The sequence below is a fragment of the Grampus griseus genome, assembly GCF_964374135.1.
Source record: "Grampus griseus genome assembly, chromosome: 2".
NCBI lineage: Eukaryota > Metazoa > Chordata > Mammalia > Artiodactyla > Delphinidae > Grampus > Grampus griseus.
The window spans coordinates 12,163,413-12,178,549 of NC_139018.1; the positions used below are offsets into that span (position 1 = coordinate 12,163,413).

General features: G+C 35.8%; 1 protein-coding gene across 2 annotated transcripts in view; it reads right to left on the minus strand.

Annotated features, from left to right (window-relative positions):
- Positions 1-15,137, minus strand: part of CPSF2 (cleavage and polyadenylation specific factor 2) — a 32,054-nt gene that overhangs the window by 10,511 nt on the left and 6,406 nt on the right. For both annotated transcript variants that reach the window (XM_082681593.1, XM_082681594.1), the window contains exons 3-9: positions 13,190-13,371; positions 11,956-12,115; positions 11,770-11,875; positions 10,630-10,759; positions 8,564-8,679; positions 7,243-7,430; positions 6,266-6,556 (exon numbers count right to left, since the gene is read on the minus strand). In XM_082681593.1, the coding sequence (XP_082537719.1) occupies positions 6,266-6,556; positions 7,243-7,430; positions 8,564-8,679; positions 10,630-10,759; positions 11,770-11,875; positions 11,956-12,115; positions 13,190-13,338 (1,140 nt within the window). In that variant the 5' untranslated portion in view covers positions 13,339-13,371. The remainder of the gene's footprint in view (positions 1-6,265; positions 6,557-7,242; positions 7,431-8,563; positions 8,680-10,629; positions 10,760-11,769; positions 11,876-11,955; positions 12,116-13,189; positions 13,372-15,137) is intronic.

Below are 15,137 nucleotides of genomic sequence, written 5' to 3' on the forward strand. Positions count from 1 at the left end.
CTCATGAAATTTAAAGAATCTGAGAAAATTATTTGCAGCACTATTTGACTATCAGAAGCCACTCTGTCCCAAGAGCTCTTCCAAATCAGTTAAGAAAAAGATCAAAAAAAGGACAAAATGATATACAAGCAATTTATAAAATAAGAAAAATAACTAATAGCCAAAAAAAGATATATAACTTTACTAATGATTTTTTAAAAAAATTTAAATGTAATACCATCTTTTAATTTATGAAATTGGCAATGCTAATTACTAATGGGGAAAGGGTACTTTCATCTGCTCTGGGAAAATTAGTGCAACTGTGTTAGAAGGCAGTTTGTCAACATCTAAAACTAAAAATGTGCTTGTCGTTTAACACAGCATTTCTACTTCTAGGAATTTATCCTACTGAAATGATCACACAAACATGAAGAAAAAAAGTACATGGCAGCAATGTGTGTAATAGTAAAAAACTGGACATAACTTTAAAATCCATCAACATGGAATGATTAAATCAGTAGTTCCCAAACTTTTTGATCTCTTTTAGACTCTTAAAAATTACTGAGGGCTTCCCTGGTGGCGCAGTGGTTGAGAATCTGCCTGCCAATGCAGGGGACACGGGTTTGAGCCCTGGTCTGGGAAGATCCCACATGCCGCGGAGCAACTAGGCCCGTGAGTCACAACTACCGAGCCTGCGCGTCTGGAGTCTGTGCTCCGCAACAAGAGAGGCCGCGATAGTGAGAGGCGTGCACCCCCATGAAGAGTGGCCCCCGCTTGCCACAACTACAGAAAGCCCTCGCACAGAAACGAAGACCCAACACAGCCAAAAAAAAAAAATTCTGAGAACCTCAAATAATTTTTGGGTTTTGTGGGTTATATTTATTAATATTTACCATATCAGAAATTAAAACTGAGAGATTTAAAAATATTTATCTGTTCATTAAAAAGTAATAAAACCATTCATTACATGTTAACATTAACATCATTTTTTACAAAAGATAATTATAGTTTCCAAAGCAAAAAAAATTAGTAAGATGTATGGCATTATTTTACATTTCTGCAAGTCTCTTTAATATCTAGCTCAATAGAAGACAGCTGGATTCTCACATCTGCTTCTGCATTCAATCTCTTGCAATATATTGTTTTGGTTAAAGTATATGAAGAAAATCCAGCCTCACACAGATGAATAGTTGGAAAAAATTTTTAAATAGCCTTTTCATGAATATTCTTCTTTGATATTACATTAAAACTCAGAAAGTGGTAGTTCCTTAAAGGTTAGTTGTAATGTGGAATCTGTAACCATACCGATAACTTTTATACTCTGTTACTAAAATTTACTGATTTATCTTACACTTTGACTGCATCTTTTATTTGTACATTATTTTGCAACTTCATGCAGTAGTTATTTGGAAAATACTAGTTCACTAAGTTACACAGATCTTACAAATATTGACAATATTTTTAAAAATCACATTTGCAAATATCACCACCAATCTCATCAGAAAAGTCTTTTAAGATGTCAGTCTCACAGTGACGGGCGTAAGTTTTCCAAAATTCTAATTTTCACTTGAAAGTTTCAATTTTATCAGATTGAGGCAAGAAATGCTGTCAATTGTTTTCCTTAGATCCACAAGCTCAATTATTTATTTTTGGGAAAATATTTGCCAAATAGCCAAGTCTGAATAACTATGTCATTACTTCAAGTAAAACCAGTGTTTCAGGAAAAAAAAAGTGGCTAGTTTAACTCAACAACTCAAACAATTACACAAGTGGTGTTCTTCAGGACAAACATCATATTTCAGTATGCAACACAAGTGCTTTTGTATATTTCACATATTGGCACTCAGATTATTTAAAAAAACCTTTTTACTAAAAGGATTTAATTAAGTTAGTAACTTTTACTGCTTCATCAAGGACATTCTTAAGTGAAACTGACTTTTTTGAACTACAAGTGTGTGGTAATGAAAAATGCAGTGATTAATACAGTTTGGTGCCACTGCCCTGATTTATGCTAAGGCACCAGCACTTTACCCACCATTGCTTTCACTCGTCAATATAAATGTAGACACAGTAAAAGGCAAATAACATCTTAATATTATCATGAAAAACAGTCTGTGGACTCCATGAAAGCATCTCAGGTAGTCTCCAGGGGTCCTTACACCATACTTTTGGGAACCACTGGATTAAATAATCAAAGTACGTATACATAATGTATTATTAAAGAATTATTAAAAAGAATTCATTCATTTATTCAAAAACATTTGAAAATTTATTAATACCAAGTATTAAATACAGTAAATCTGTATCTACTTTCACTGTTCAAAAATATGTGGATAATTTGGCCCCATTTCTTTTTTAAAAAAAATCATATATATGTAAAAAGAAAAAGAAATCTAGAACATATATACTTCAAAAATGTCAAGTCATGACAACTAAATGCAATGTGTAATCCTGGATGGGATTCCGAACAAAAAAGGAAAGGGTTGGGCTTCCCTGGTGGCGCAGTGCTTGAGAGTCCGCTTGCCGATGCAGGGGACACGGGTTCGTGGCCCGGTCTGGGAAGATCCGCCACATGCCGCGGAGCGGCGAGGCCCGTGAGCCATGGCCGCTGAGCCTGAGCGTCCAGAGTCTGTGCTCTGCAACGGGAGGGGCCACAACAGTGAGAGGCCCACGTACCGCAAAAAAAAAAAAAAAAAAAAAAGGAAAGGATAATTATAAAGGACATTGTTGGAGCATTCACCAAAAGTCAAGGGGAGTCAGTGGATGAAATGGTAGTATCATATCGGTGCTTATTTCCTTATTTCAATAGATGTATTATACAACAGTTTTGCAGGCGAGTCCTTGTTTCTAGGTAATACACACTGCTGTGTTTAGAGGTAATGATGGAATACCTGCAGCTTACTTTCAAAAAAATATCTAATATTGTGTCTATTTGTATAAAAAGAAGTCATAAGGCAAATCCAGTAAAATGTTGACAACGGGGAAATCTGGGCATACTATTTTTTATAACTTTTCTGTTAACATTGAAATTATTTTAAAATAAAAAGCAACAAAAAAAATTAAACCGAAATCAAGTGTTTCTACTATATAGGATGAAAGAGTGATTTACATGTTACACCTGGCATCCCACATTTGCTTACTTGGAAATAAGTTCAATTTAGAAAAGTGTCATTATTTTCCTGTAGTACACACTCTCAGCAATTTACATAGATCTCTATCTTAACCACAAATAAACTTTGACAGAACATTTACCTCATGATTTAGTTTATGCCTGTTGCTATAATAAATTTTACTCTCCATCTTATTTTTCATTTAAGGTATCTAAAGTTAATGACTATATTCAAAAACAGATTTCTAGAATAGTCAACCCTAAGATGTTTTTCTCCCTAGTCCTTCACTGTATTACCTCCAAGTTATTCCTTTTTCCTAATCAAATTTACTCCAATTCATTAATCCTTATTCATTTACTGTTTTTGCTCTTCTTAAATGAGTAAGATTTGACTCTAGAGAATGATAAATGTAGATGAAAAAATACCATACATAGTAAACTCTTACCTAACATGATAAGAAATCTGGTTTATTGCCTATTCACCTATTTGGTCATTCATGAATTCAACCAACACATTTATTGAGGACCTTCAATGTACCAAGCACTGTTCTGGGTGCTAGGGATATAAAAAAACAAGATCCCTTTCTCATGGAACTTGTATTCTAGTTGGTAGTAGGAAAAGGAAGACAACAAACAAAGGAAAATATCAGATAGTAATGGGAGTTAGGAAAAATAAAGTAATGTGATGGGTTGGCAACTAACTGAGTAGTAGGCTGGTAGTCAGAGAAGCCCTACCTGAGGAGGTGACCTTTAAATTGAGACTTGAATGACAAGGAGTGACCAAGTGCAAAGCTGGGAAGAACATCAGAGGCAGGAGACCCTGATGCAGTGAAGCAGTGTTGAGCATAAAGACAATGGAATGAGATATGGTCAGAAAAGTGGGTGGAGATCAGATCAGTGGGATCTTGAAAGCCCAGGTAAGGAGTGTGAATTTTATTCAAAGAGTAGAAGGAAGCCACGAGGGTTTAAGCAAGGGAATGACATGAAATGATGAATTTTTAAAAGATGCCTTTGGGAGTTGTTCAATGGGTACAGAACTTTTTGCAAGATGAAAAGTTCTAGAGATCTATTGTACACCAATGTTCATATAGTTAACACTGCTGTGCTGGACCCTTAAAAATGGTTCAGATGGTAAATTTAATGTTATGTGGCTTTACCACAATAAAATGAGAGACAGAGACAGAGTGAAAGGGAAAGATATGTCTTTGGCCGCTATGAGAAGAAAGGATTATGGGAGTATAAAAGTAAAAACAGTGAAACCAATTAGAAAACCACTGCACAGTCCAGGCAACACCACTTAGCATGGGCTAGGATGATTGGGAGTGGAGATGGAGAAAAGTAGGCGGATTTAGGATATATCTGGAGGTTGAGTCAATAGGACTTGCTCCTGGATTAGATATGGGTAGTGAGAGAAAAGTAAGGAACTGAAAATAAATTTTAATAATCTGTGCATTAGAAGCCTGGATAGTGGTTACCCTTGGAAGGATAGGGAGGATCAGAAAGGGGGTATCTGGGGTACTGGTAATAGTCTGTTTCTTGATCTGGGTATAAGCTAGACAGGTGTGTTCAATTTGGGAAAATTCATCACACTGTACACTTACAATATGCAAACTTTTCAGTATATATTACACTTCAATGAACATTTTTAAAATTTCTGTATTTGGGGCTTGAATAAATATGTGGAAAGCATTGCTAGTCCATGACATGAGGAAGACTCAGAGAAGAACAAGTTTGGGAGTAGAGAAGGAATAGTAAAAATTATTTTGGATGTCACCAAGTAGAGGGAAAAGGTAATAGATAATGGAGAGAAAAAGAATAACTACAGAAGAAATACCCCTAACAAGGTGAGAGGGCAAAGAACCCTAGACATATGGGGCTTCCCTGGTGGCACAGTGCCTGGGAGTCCGCCTGCCAATGCAGGGGACACGGGTTCGAGCCCTGGTCTGGGAGGATCCCACATGCCGCAGAGCAACTATGCCCATGCGCCACAACTACCAAGCCTGTGCTCTAGAGCCCGCGAGCCACAACTACTGAGCCCATGCGCCACAACTGCTGAATTCCGCGCGCCTAGAGCCTGTGCCCCGCAAGAAAGAAGCCACCGCAATGAGAAGCCCACTCACCGCAACGAAGAGCAGCCCCTGCTCACCGCAACTAGAGAAAGCCTGTGCGCAGCAATGAAGACCCAACACAGCCAGAAGATGGAACAATGATGATTAGCAGAAGTGGTGAGGTTCATGAATTGAAAGTCCCAATGGGACCAAAGAATTGTTGGCATGAGAGTACTAGAGAAAGTTAGCTATGAGACCAGAGTGGGATGCTTGAGAGATCTGGAGATCATAACAAGGTTAAAGGTATGACCATGGGAGTGGACAGCGTGATCATGGGAAGGGATGGCTGAGGTGGAGTGGAGGAAAAGATCATTAAGGAATAAGGTGTCAAGGAACTGAGAGGGCCAAAAACTGGATAAATCATACATATGGATGCTAAAGTCATCAAGAATAGAGTCCTGAGTATGAGTGGACTGGAAGACTGTGAACCAGGGTCTAAAGTCACCGATGAACAACAGAGAATGACCAAGAGATCAGTGTCTGAAACAAGGAGGGGTCAGTGTATTTTCAAGTCTGACAGCATGAACTACAGAGGGAAGAGAAATGGCTTGAAAGCTGCAACACAGAACAAGGATACCTACCCCGCCCAAAGTACACGAAGCATGAAAGAGAAGGCTACAGGAAAAAGAAATCATTAGGAAATAGCCAGATTTCAATTACAGGAAGGATGTGAAAGGAATTTTTCAAAGAGCAAATAAGAATACAGCATATATGCATACTCTCTGGGTATGGTTCCAGAGGGTACCATGGAAGGGTTCAATACTGAGAGTTTCCAATTAAGGAGCTCTGAAATATGTGCTATTAAAGCTTCTCTACTGTTAGTCAGATAAAAATCCTGAAACAACTCCAAGTTTTATTTTGGGTCACTGTTATAAACATCTTGTATAATGTACCCCCCAAACAATTTTAAGATAAGGTTCATGGACTTCCATGGCAGTCCAGTGGTTAAGACTCCGTGCTTCCACTGCAAGGGGCATGGGTTCAATCCCTGGTCAGGGAACTAAGATTTCACACGCCACACAGTGCGGCCAAAAAAGAAAAAAGATAAAGTTCAGATACAAGCACTTACCTCTATTTCTGTAATTTTTTCAGAAGGATTATCAATTAGGAAACGTGCTAAAGTCCCAGGAGTAGTTCTGTAAGTTAGAATGATCGAGTTTTTAGGGTCCTGGCACCACTGAATAAAGAGATCCCTTGAAAATCCACATTCTAGGTCGGGTTGGCTGGCAAGTACCACTTTAGGGCTAGGTACTCGAGCCAAGTCAGAAAGACCATGACATAGAGAGAGATGACGAAACTGAAATGGATTATTTCTTTTGTCTTCAAAACATCTCATCAATTTATCACTCATCCATTCTACCTAATATGGGGGGAAAAGGTGACAATAATTAGAAAATACTGTATTAAAACCTCAATGTATCCTACAATAGTCAAGGAGTTCAAATTCCATCTTGTTTAAAGTCTTTTTTCCACCAATGGCTGCTTATATTTGTACCATGTTAATAAGCAGCTTATTGTCTGTTTCTATTCCCCATCAGATCTTCCCAGAAATTCATCCCTAGAAATCTCATTTTGCATTACGTTTCAGTTATAAGTCACCTTAAATCTTATTCAGAAGGCGGTATATAAGTTCTAAATGAATATCTTACCCCAGACATTGCTACTTCAAGAGAAAGAGCTTATCCAAAAGGAAGAGAAAAACAGATTCTAACAATTATATCCTATGAAGTAGGTTCTACTTTTGCCGTCATTTTACAGATTGTGATACTAAGCATTAGAGAACCAAGTTGCCCCGTCTGTAAAATGGGGACAAAAACAGAACCTACTTCATAGGATATATAAGGATTAAATGAAAATAATACACAAAATGTACAGAACAGTAAGTGGTTGATTTTTAGTTTTTATCATCATCATCATCATTACCAACATTATTATCATCAACCCCAAGAGAAAAAGAAAATCCAAAGGGCAATTAACACATTGTTTTCCATAAGCCCAACCTCTGCAGAAAACATCTTTATTACAAATGATAACATGAAAACAAACCTGGGACTTAGAAAACTCCACCACATTATAACTGACATTATTTAGGAGTGCCAATGAGTAAACACCCAATCCTGCATCTTTAGTTCTCCAAATTTGATCAAGGAGTTGAGCAAGTTCCAAAACCCTGCCAGCAGTGTCCACTGCTATTAACACATTTCCATCACCTCGAAGTGTTTCCAGGACATTTGCTAGAAAACAAGAATGTAAAATCCTTATAGAACGTAACAATACTTTGCTATAAAATTAAAGATAACTTTATCTCCATGTTTTTACTATGAAGACTATAATTTATAAGAATGCCATTAACTCTCAATTTTTTTTTCCATTGAAAAATTATAAATCGGTGGTTTCCAACCCTTTCCCCCACAGTATACATAGAAAATGACATTTGTATAGTATACCGGGAAAATTGGGTGAATAGGGCAAATGCAATCAGCCTTGGGTTTCCAGCTCACTCTGGTCTTACCTGCCTACCTCAATGAACTTCATTATAAAACATAATTCCCAAATTTATACACACACATTTATAGTTTAGATTAATACATACATATTTTGTATGTATGTATGCCTGTAGAATAAAAGATAAATAATATTCCCTCTTCCAATAAAAGACTTTCTAGATGAAAGTCTGCTTGGAAATATTTAGTCAAATCAAACTCTAGCAAAAACAAACAAACAACAAAAAAATACCAAGAATTGAAAACTTCTTAAAAGTTAGAGTAACACAGTATATAAGTCATACTTTTTAAGTAGAAAAATGAAGGCAGTGGTATCAAACATGTTGAAAGTGGAATCCAATTTTCCCTGTTGAATTCCCATGCAGCTTACAAAAAAAGAATGTAAGGTAATAGGGCTCAAACCAAAGCAGAAGCAACCAGGGATGGCCGAGATACATCTCTTTAGAATCAAGACTACTAGACTAGAGCATAAAACACCCAAACACCAAAATCAGCAGACTATTTGCACCCTCATTTACCTCCTTTGTTCATTTTTCTTTTCGAGTGTAAATGTTTTTCTAGTAGATTTATACGAGATCTTTATATATTTTGATGTTCCCTAGACATATACCAGTGAGAGCTAGCTATGTGCTGAATGGCAGGAAGAAACCAATCTTTATACCTATCCCACAGAAGTTAAATTCAAACCAATTAAAGCATCTTTTTGTAAAAATATTGATATGGTCACATAATATTTTTTCAAAAATGCTAGAGTTAGCCAATCTCATATGACAAGAAAAATGTCAAACAGAACAGAATAAACAGTAATTCATACTACCATGTACTTCCACAGCTCTGTACAAAGGACAGTATGCAATACATACTCAGAAGTTGCTCGTCTCTTTGTTTTCTCCTCGGCTGCACATACGTAGCATTAAATGAATCTGTGATAAGTAGAGAGGGTCTGCTTAGCATTTCCAGGGAACATCCATTTAAGTGGCTATAACGAAGTTGAAGAAGAGGAATACTTTATATCATTTCAAATAAACAATAGCTTTTCTTACCTAAAAAATAACTTATTTTATAAGGTTTTTTCCTTTTCTAACTATAAAAGTATACATGTTCCTTGATAAGAAAATCTGATAAATTCAAAAAAGGAAAATTAAGCTCTTCCAGAGTACCATCACTCAAAAGATAATCGAGGGCTTCCCTGGTGGCACAGTGGTTGAGAGTCCCCCTGCCGATGCAGGGGACACGGGTTCATGCCCTGGTCCAGGAAGATCCCACATGCCGCGAAGCAGCTAGGCCCGTGAGCCATGGCCGCTGAGCCTGTGCGTCCGGAGCCTGTGCTCCGCAACGGGAGAGGCCACAACAGTGTGAGGCCCCCGTACCGCAAAAAAAAAAAAAAAAAAAAAAAAGATAATTGATATAATATTTTGGGGTATATCTTCTAAGTACATAAATTTTTCTATGCGTATATAGGTATATGTGTTTTACAAAGGTGATATCCCATGTATATGATTATATACTCAGTTCTCTATCCTACTTTTCTCCCATGACATTAAAATCATTTTCTAAATCTGATTTTTAACAATTATAAAAGCTTTCTGTTGTGTTTGTACAATATTTATTTGGTCATTTCCCTTTATTGATATTTAGGTTACTTTTTTTTTTTTGCCATTATAAATAATCTGTCAAAGAAAACTTTTGCAAAAAGCTTCAATTGCAACAATTTCTAGTTGTTTCTTTAGGACACATTCCTAGAAATGTATTTACTAGAATATATGATATTGCTAAATGGCTTTCCAGAAAGGTTTAACCTTTTTCAGAAAGCTCTCCTTTTTCCAGAAAGGTTCAACCAGAAAGAATGACCAACTCACTAAATATTTCCCAGAAGAATACTACCATTTAAAAACAATTTTAACAGTATTTAATTTAAAAAATCATTATCATTTAAATTTTCTCTTTTTTGACTTTATAACTTTTGTCCATTTTGCAACTGGTATCTTTTTGATTGATTAATACCTGGTCTTATAAATAAGTCTTTGCTCAACTTGATGTAAATATTTTCCCTCGTTTATAGGTCTTTAATTTAGTTTGTTTCAGACATTTTAAACCTGTATGTAATCAAATCTAGCAGTCTTCCTTTGCAACTTGGTCCACTGCCTCTCTGCTTACAAAGTCTTTTCCAAATCAAGAGATCAGACTCACCAATACTGTTTCATTTTCTATTTAATTCTAATCCAACTGAAATTTATTTCATTATGTGGTAAAAAAAAAAAACACAAACCAAGTTTTTTCCCAAAATATTTGAATACCATTTACTCAAATACCCATCTTTCCTCATTAACCTGTGATTACAAGAGCCTAAAATTCAACTTATTAGTCTTAAATATTTCTTAAAAAGATACAAAAGATCTTGAGGATACTGTAATCTAATATAGAATAGCTATGTACTTGATGTACAGAAATTACAAAAGAAGCCAAAACAATTTTATAGAAATGCTGTAAGTACAAAATGAAGTTTTAAAATTAAACTACTGTGTCCCCTTTTAAAGGGAGTTTGACTTTAAATATAGTTATATTAGATGGTATTAATGACTTTATCAAAAACAGAAAAAAAAAAACCCCACCTGCAAAGTTCCTCTAAATAGGTCAAGAACATATAAAATATAATTTGTTGTACAAAAATTAATCTCCTTTGCAACATCTCCAGAGAGAAATCTGTTTTATAAGTGGATATTTGCATGTAAATTTCAAAACAATGTCTTTTATCTCATATCAAACTTTTTCCCTTACAATGCAAATAACTCTGAAAACATTCACTGTTTGATGTTTTTAAATTGCTCTAGATTTCTAGTTAAAAAAATAACTTTGTTTCTAATTTTCCCTCCAAAGAATGAAATAATACGAATTGCATTTCCATTAGCTTTTGTCTTGATATACCTACATCTCCCTCTTGTGGTTGAAGTCAACTGCATAAACAATTTCTTCTTCTCCATCTTTGACTATCTTCCATATTGTTCCACCTATCATATGACCAGCTGGTAGAGGTGTGATAGACAAGCCATGTCCTTTACCTACGTCAACAAGATAACGACAGTACTCAGATTTCTTTTTACAACCCTAAAGAAAGGTTACTTATTTTTAGCTATTTTTAAATAGGTAACATATGCAATGATACAAAATTCAAAAGTAAAAAGGCATACAGTGAAATGCAAGTCTCACCCGCCTGTCCCCCAGCTACCCCATACCTTTATGCAGGCACTCTTGTCATTTTATTATATATTCTTGCAGATATATTTGTGCTGATAAATAGAAGGCTAGAGACTGCCATTACTATTTAATAACTTAGCATGAACTAATAAATTTTAATATTTCTATTGTGCACATAATTATCAAATGTTTCCATCTTCGCTAACCTCTAAACTGACAATTCTTATCTCATATGGTAAAGAATTATCGTACAGAAAACAAGTACAAGCAAAACTGTTAAGACCATTGTTACTTCCTGGCTAATCTTCAGAGTCCATTTTGTGCCATTTTTTCATATTTATGGGTTCAAATTTATGAGAATGTTTTAATATAATTCTCTCTATAGATGAAAAATGTATACTTAATATATGACTTCCTGACCTAATTAAATGACAATTTTCTTTCAATGTTCAATTCTAGAATTCAGGCATGTTCTACTCTGTGCTGCCATAGCACTTCATTGACTTCAGTCACTACATTTAGTCATCTGAGCTACTCAACCTACATCTGATCTACTGTCCTCAACCTAACTATGAGCTCTTAGGGAGAGAATCTGGCCACATTTACCTTTGTGCACTATATACAGTAAACACTAAATAAGTGTTTCCCAAATTAAATGTGAAAAGGCTTGAGCTGTTACATTTTGTTAGAATATAGTCTGGAATATTTTAAAATTCAAATGACTTTGGGGAATTTCATAATTCCCTATGAAAAAATGCTAATTTTTTATTCTTCAGACAATAGTGCCTATAATTTTTATGACAAATTCCCCTTGTACTTTTCAGTAGTTTAAACCCCATTAGTCCAATTATTTGCTACTGGAAACAGGTTTTACCTTTCAAATTCACAATCTGAGAGAATTTTAACTGCTGTATTTTATCAAAGGCTGCATCCACATCATCTAGTGTAAAGAGTGTAAAATCTTCTGTATTGTGTCGGGACTAAAAGAACAACACAAATAAAAGGTTAAAAATGTTCACTGCAGGAGTGTTAAAAATTTTTTTTTAATTGCTTTAATTACCTGATACAGATCATACATGAACATCTGCCCCATTTTATAAACAGGAATGGTTGCATAGATAGCGCAGTTCAGACCCAACTTTCCGACAGCATACGGAAGGGCGCCAAGATGGAGAGGATCGGGGTGAGACAACAGTACTGCATCAATCTGGTGAACATGCCTAGAACACAATCAAAATGACTATTTCTCAGTCTTGTTCCCAAGGGTAAAGGCAGGATACTCAAAATTAATTTGCCAGTTCTGATTCCTCTCAGTACTCTGAATCGAAGACTATGCTGGGGTAAAAGAAAAAAACTAAGAGCTAAAATTATGTTACCTATGAATTTCAATTATTACTATCCCTGTCCTACATAGAGATCAAAACTATGGTATAAGTTGCACATAAATATATAGTGTCTAGACACATTTTTTTAAAAAAAGGAAAAAGAAAGGGAAACAGTAGACACCACACATAAGCTGATTTCAAGTGGCTATCTTGTATACTATTAATTTAAGTTCAAGAACTCAGCTTAGAATTTAAGAAATTGTTAAGGAAAGGATATTTAAGAGGCCACATATTTATTATGGATTTTTGTCTCAGCGTTTTAGCATGGTGACTGACAGTATATTCATGATAGTAAAACTTCAATTAGTCAATGAATAATATGTTCTCATCAACAAAAAAATAAGAAAAAAAATTTTTGCTACAAGTTCTAAGTGTTTTAAATGTTTAAGTCCTGGTTCCTTCCATAATTAGTACAATACTGCTAACGTAACTAAATTTTTCTTTGACGGATTAGTATCCTTTTGTATCTCACGGTCTTTATTCTAAGTATCAGTTCTCAAATTGAATCAAAAGATAACAGGAATTGCATCAAAAGATAATAGAAAATAAGCTAATGTGATCTGACTGAAGAACTTTTACAAGGAAGGTTTTTCCTCTCTTCAAATTCTTATAAACTTAATCTTACTCTTTTTCTAAAATTAGGGTGCAAAAATTTCTACTGAGTTCCATCGAGCAAGTAACAATTAACTTAATATTTTGCTGAATTTCAATAAACACAGCTTGAGTCAATCAAAACTACACAAATAAAAACAGTCAGTATTTGGCTCTTCAGCATAAGTAAAACTAAATATTTTACTATCAACTAAATTAGAGCAAAAAAGCAAATACTGTGTAACATCAAAATGGTATAACAGTGTAAAAAAGAGAAGTTGATTTACTAAAAGTGTGGAAATATTAACAGCAACTTACTTCCTCAGGGAATCTATAATATCCATAGAAAAGTGCTCATCCCAGCCACAGTCCAATAAAAATCTAAACTCATCGACTTGGAGAAGATAGCAAAGAGCAGACTCTTCCTGGACCCCAGAAAGGGTAGTTAATTTGATAATAGATGTCATTTTTTCGGTCCAATAACAACAATCCAAAAGGTTCTTTCAATAGAAATAAAAACATAGTTAAACATAAAAGTCATTTTAAAGACCTATTTCCATCATTGCTAAGCGTAAAGGTACAAACATAATCTTACATACTCCTGTTTACAAAGAGTCCTTCTGTGGCTCCCCAGTGTGGTTTAATGAAACGTAGTAGATTTTGGAATCAGACAGACCCGTATTTGAATCTACTCCTATGTGGTTCTGGGCAAGTTAATTAACATTTCCTCACTTATGTATCCTAGTCTATAAATCATGAGTATTAATATATACATAGAAAGGATGTTGGAAGATTTCAAATAATGTGTAAATTACCTAGAATGGAGGCTACAAAGTTCCTCAATAAATAAATGTATACTAAATTAGTGAACCTATTCTTCATGGTAAATTTCTTCCTCCTTTATTTTGCTCTGTGATGACAGTAATTACACCTCATTACAGTTATTAGTTTATGGGTCTTTCTCTACTAGTAGACCAGGGGTTCTTAAATAAAGGGACCCCTGCCCCCGAGAATCTGATAAAGGGCTATGGACCTTTCCTTCTCCCCCCAGTCCTTAAAAAAAGATGAAAAGGCCCATATACATGTAAAAATTCATGTATTTTTCAGGGAGTTTAATGTTAAGAACTCTTGCACTGGAATGTGAGCAACTGAAAAACAGAGGTAGCACCTTATGTTTGTAATTTCTAAAAGAGAACCTGACACATAGTAGGTGCTCAACACATACTTGATAGAATATAGTCAGGATGCCTACTACATATTTCAAGAAGATACAACATGAACACATGTACTGGAATTTAGGACCTAGAATTTGTGTGCTATTAAACAGATGTTATTAAAAACACTGATTAGCAAAGTACAACTCCACAGCTACATTTCAGATCTTAGCTTTAGCCTTTCCTGGCTAACTACGCAAGTAAGAGAGGTCACTGCATATCTCACGATCCCTCGCCATCTGCCCAAGGTCATCTCAACAAACTAAGGTAAACCGCCCACCTTTCTTAACAGGCTGTCAGGGGGCTAATCCTGCCATATCATATCTCCCATCCTTGTTCACCTCGGTCATAGCCAAACATCCAAGACTCCTAGGTTATCCATAATCACTGATGTGTACATCTAATTGGACCCAATCCACTACCTCTTCTCCCTCCGAAATCCTTTCAGTATGCCCTCTGGAACTACTGCACTAACCTGGAACTTCAATCTCTTCTCTGAACATTCTCCTCACCTGCAAATCTTCACAGAAACCTAGTTTCTCCTGCAGGCTTCTCAAGAGGCCTTTTTTCCTCTTGTACTCCCTGACCTCCGAAGCAGGAAGGATGTGCTCCTTCCTCCTCACTGCAGCTTCCAACCTGTCTTCTCCTTCCTCCTCAAAATACTCCAGTCCCATTGAAGGTCATGCTGCCCAGCCAGCTCACTGTGAGCCTTTCCTATTCTTCCTTACTGCTGGCATCTATTAATCTGACCTCACTCACTGAGGACTTTTAGTTCCTGACTCAGTCTTCCTCTGAGTAGCTTCAATACTGACCTCTTAGTTCCTTCACTTTCTCAACTCCAATAATCTTCATTTCACTTCACCTACCCACCACCACAGTCACAACCATGACCTTATCATGGCCAATAAGCTGCAGCACTTTCAAAATATCACCTTCAACTATCTCCCTCTCTCACTCCCACCTTCCTTACTCTAGAATTCCCACTGCAAAAATCCTTTAGCCTCACTGGTATCTCTATCACTGGCTACTTTTTCACTGTCCATGACCCCCTC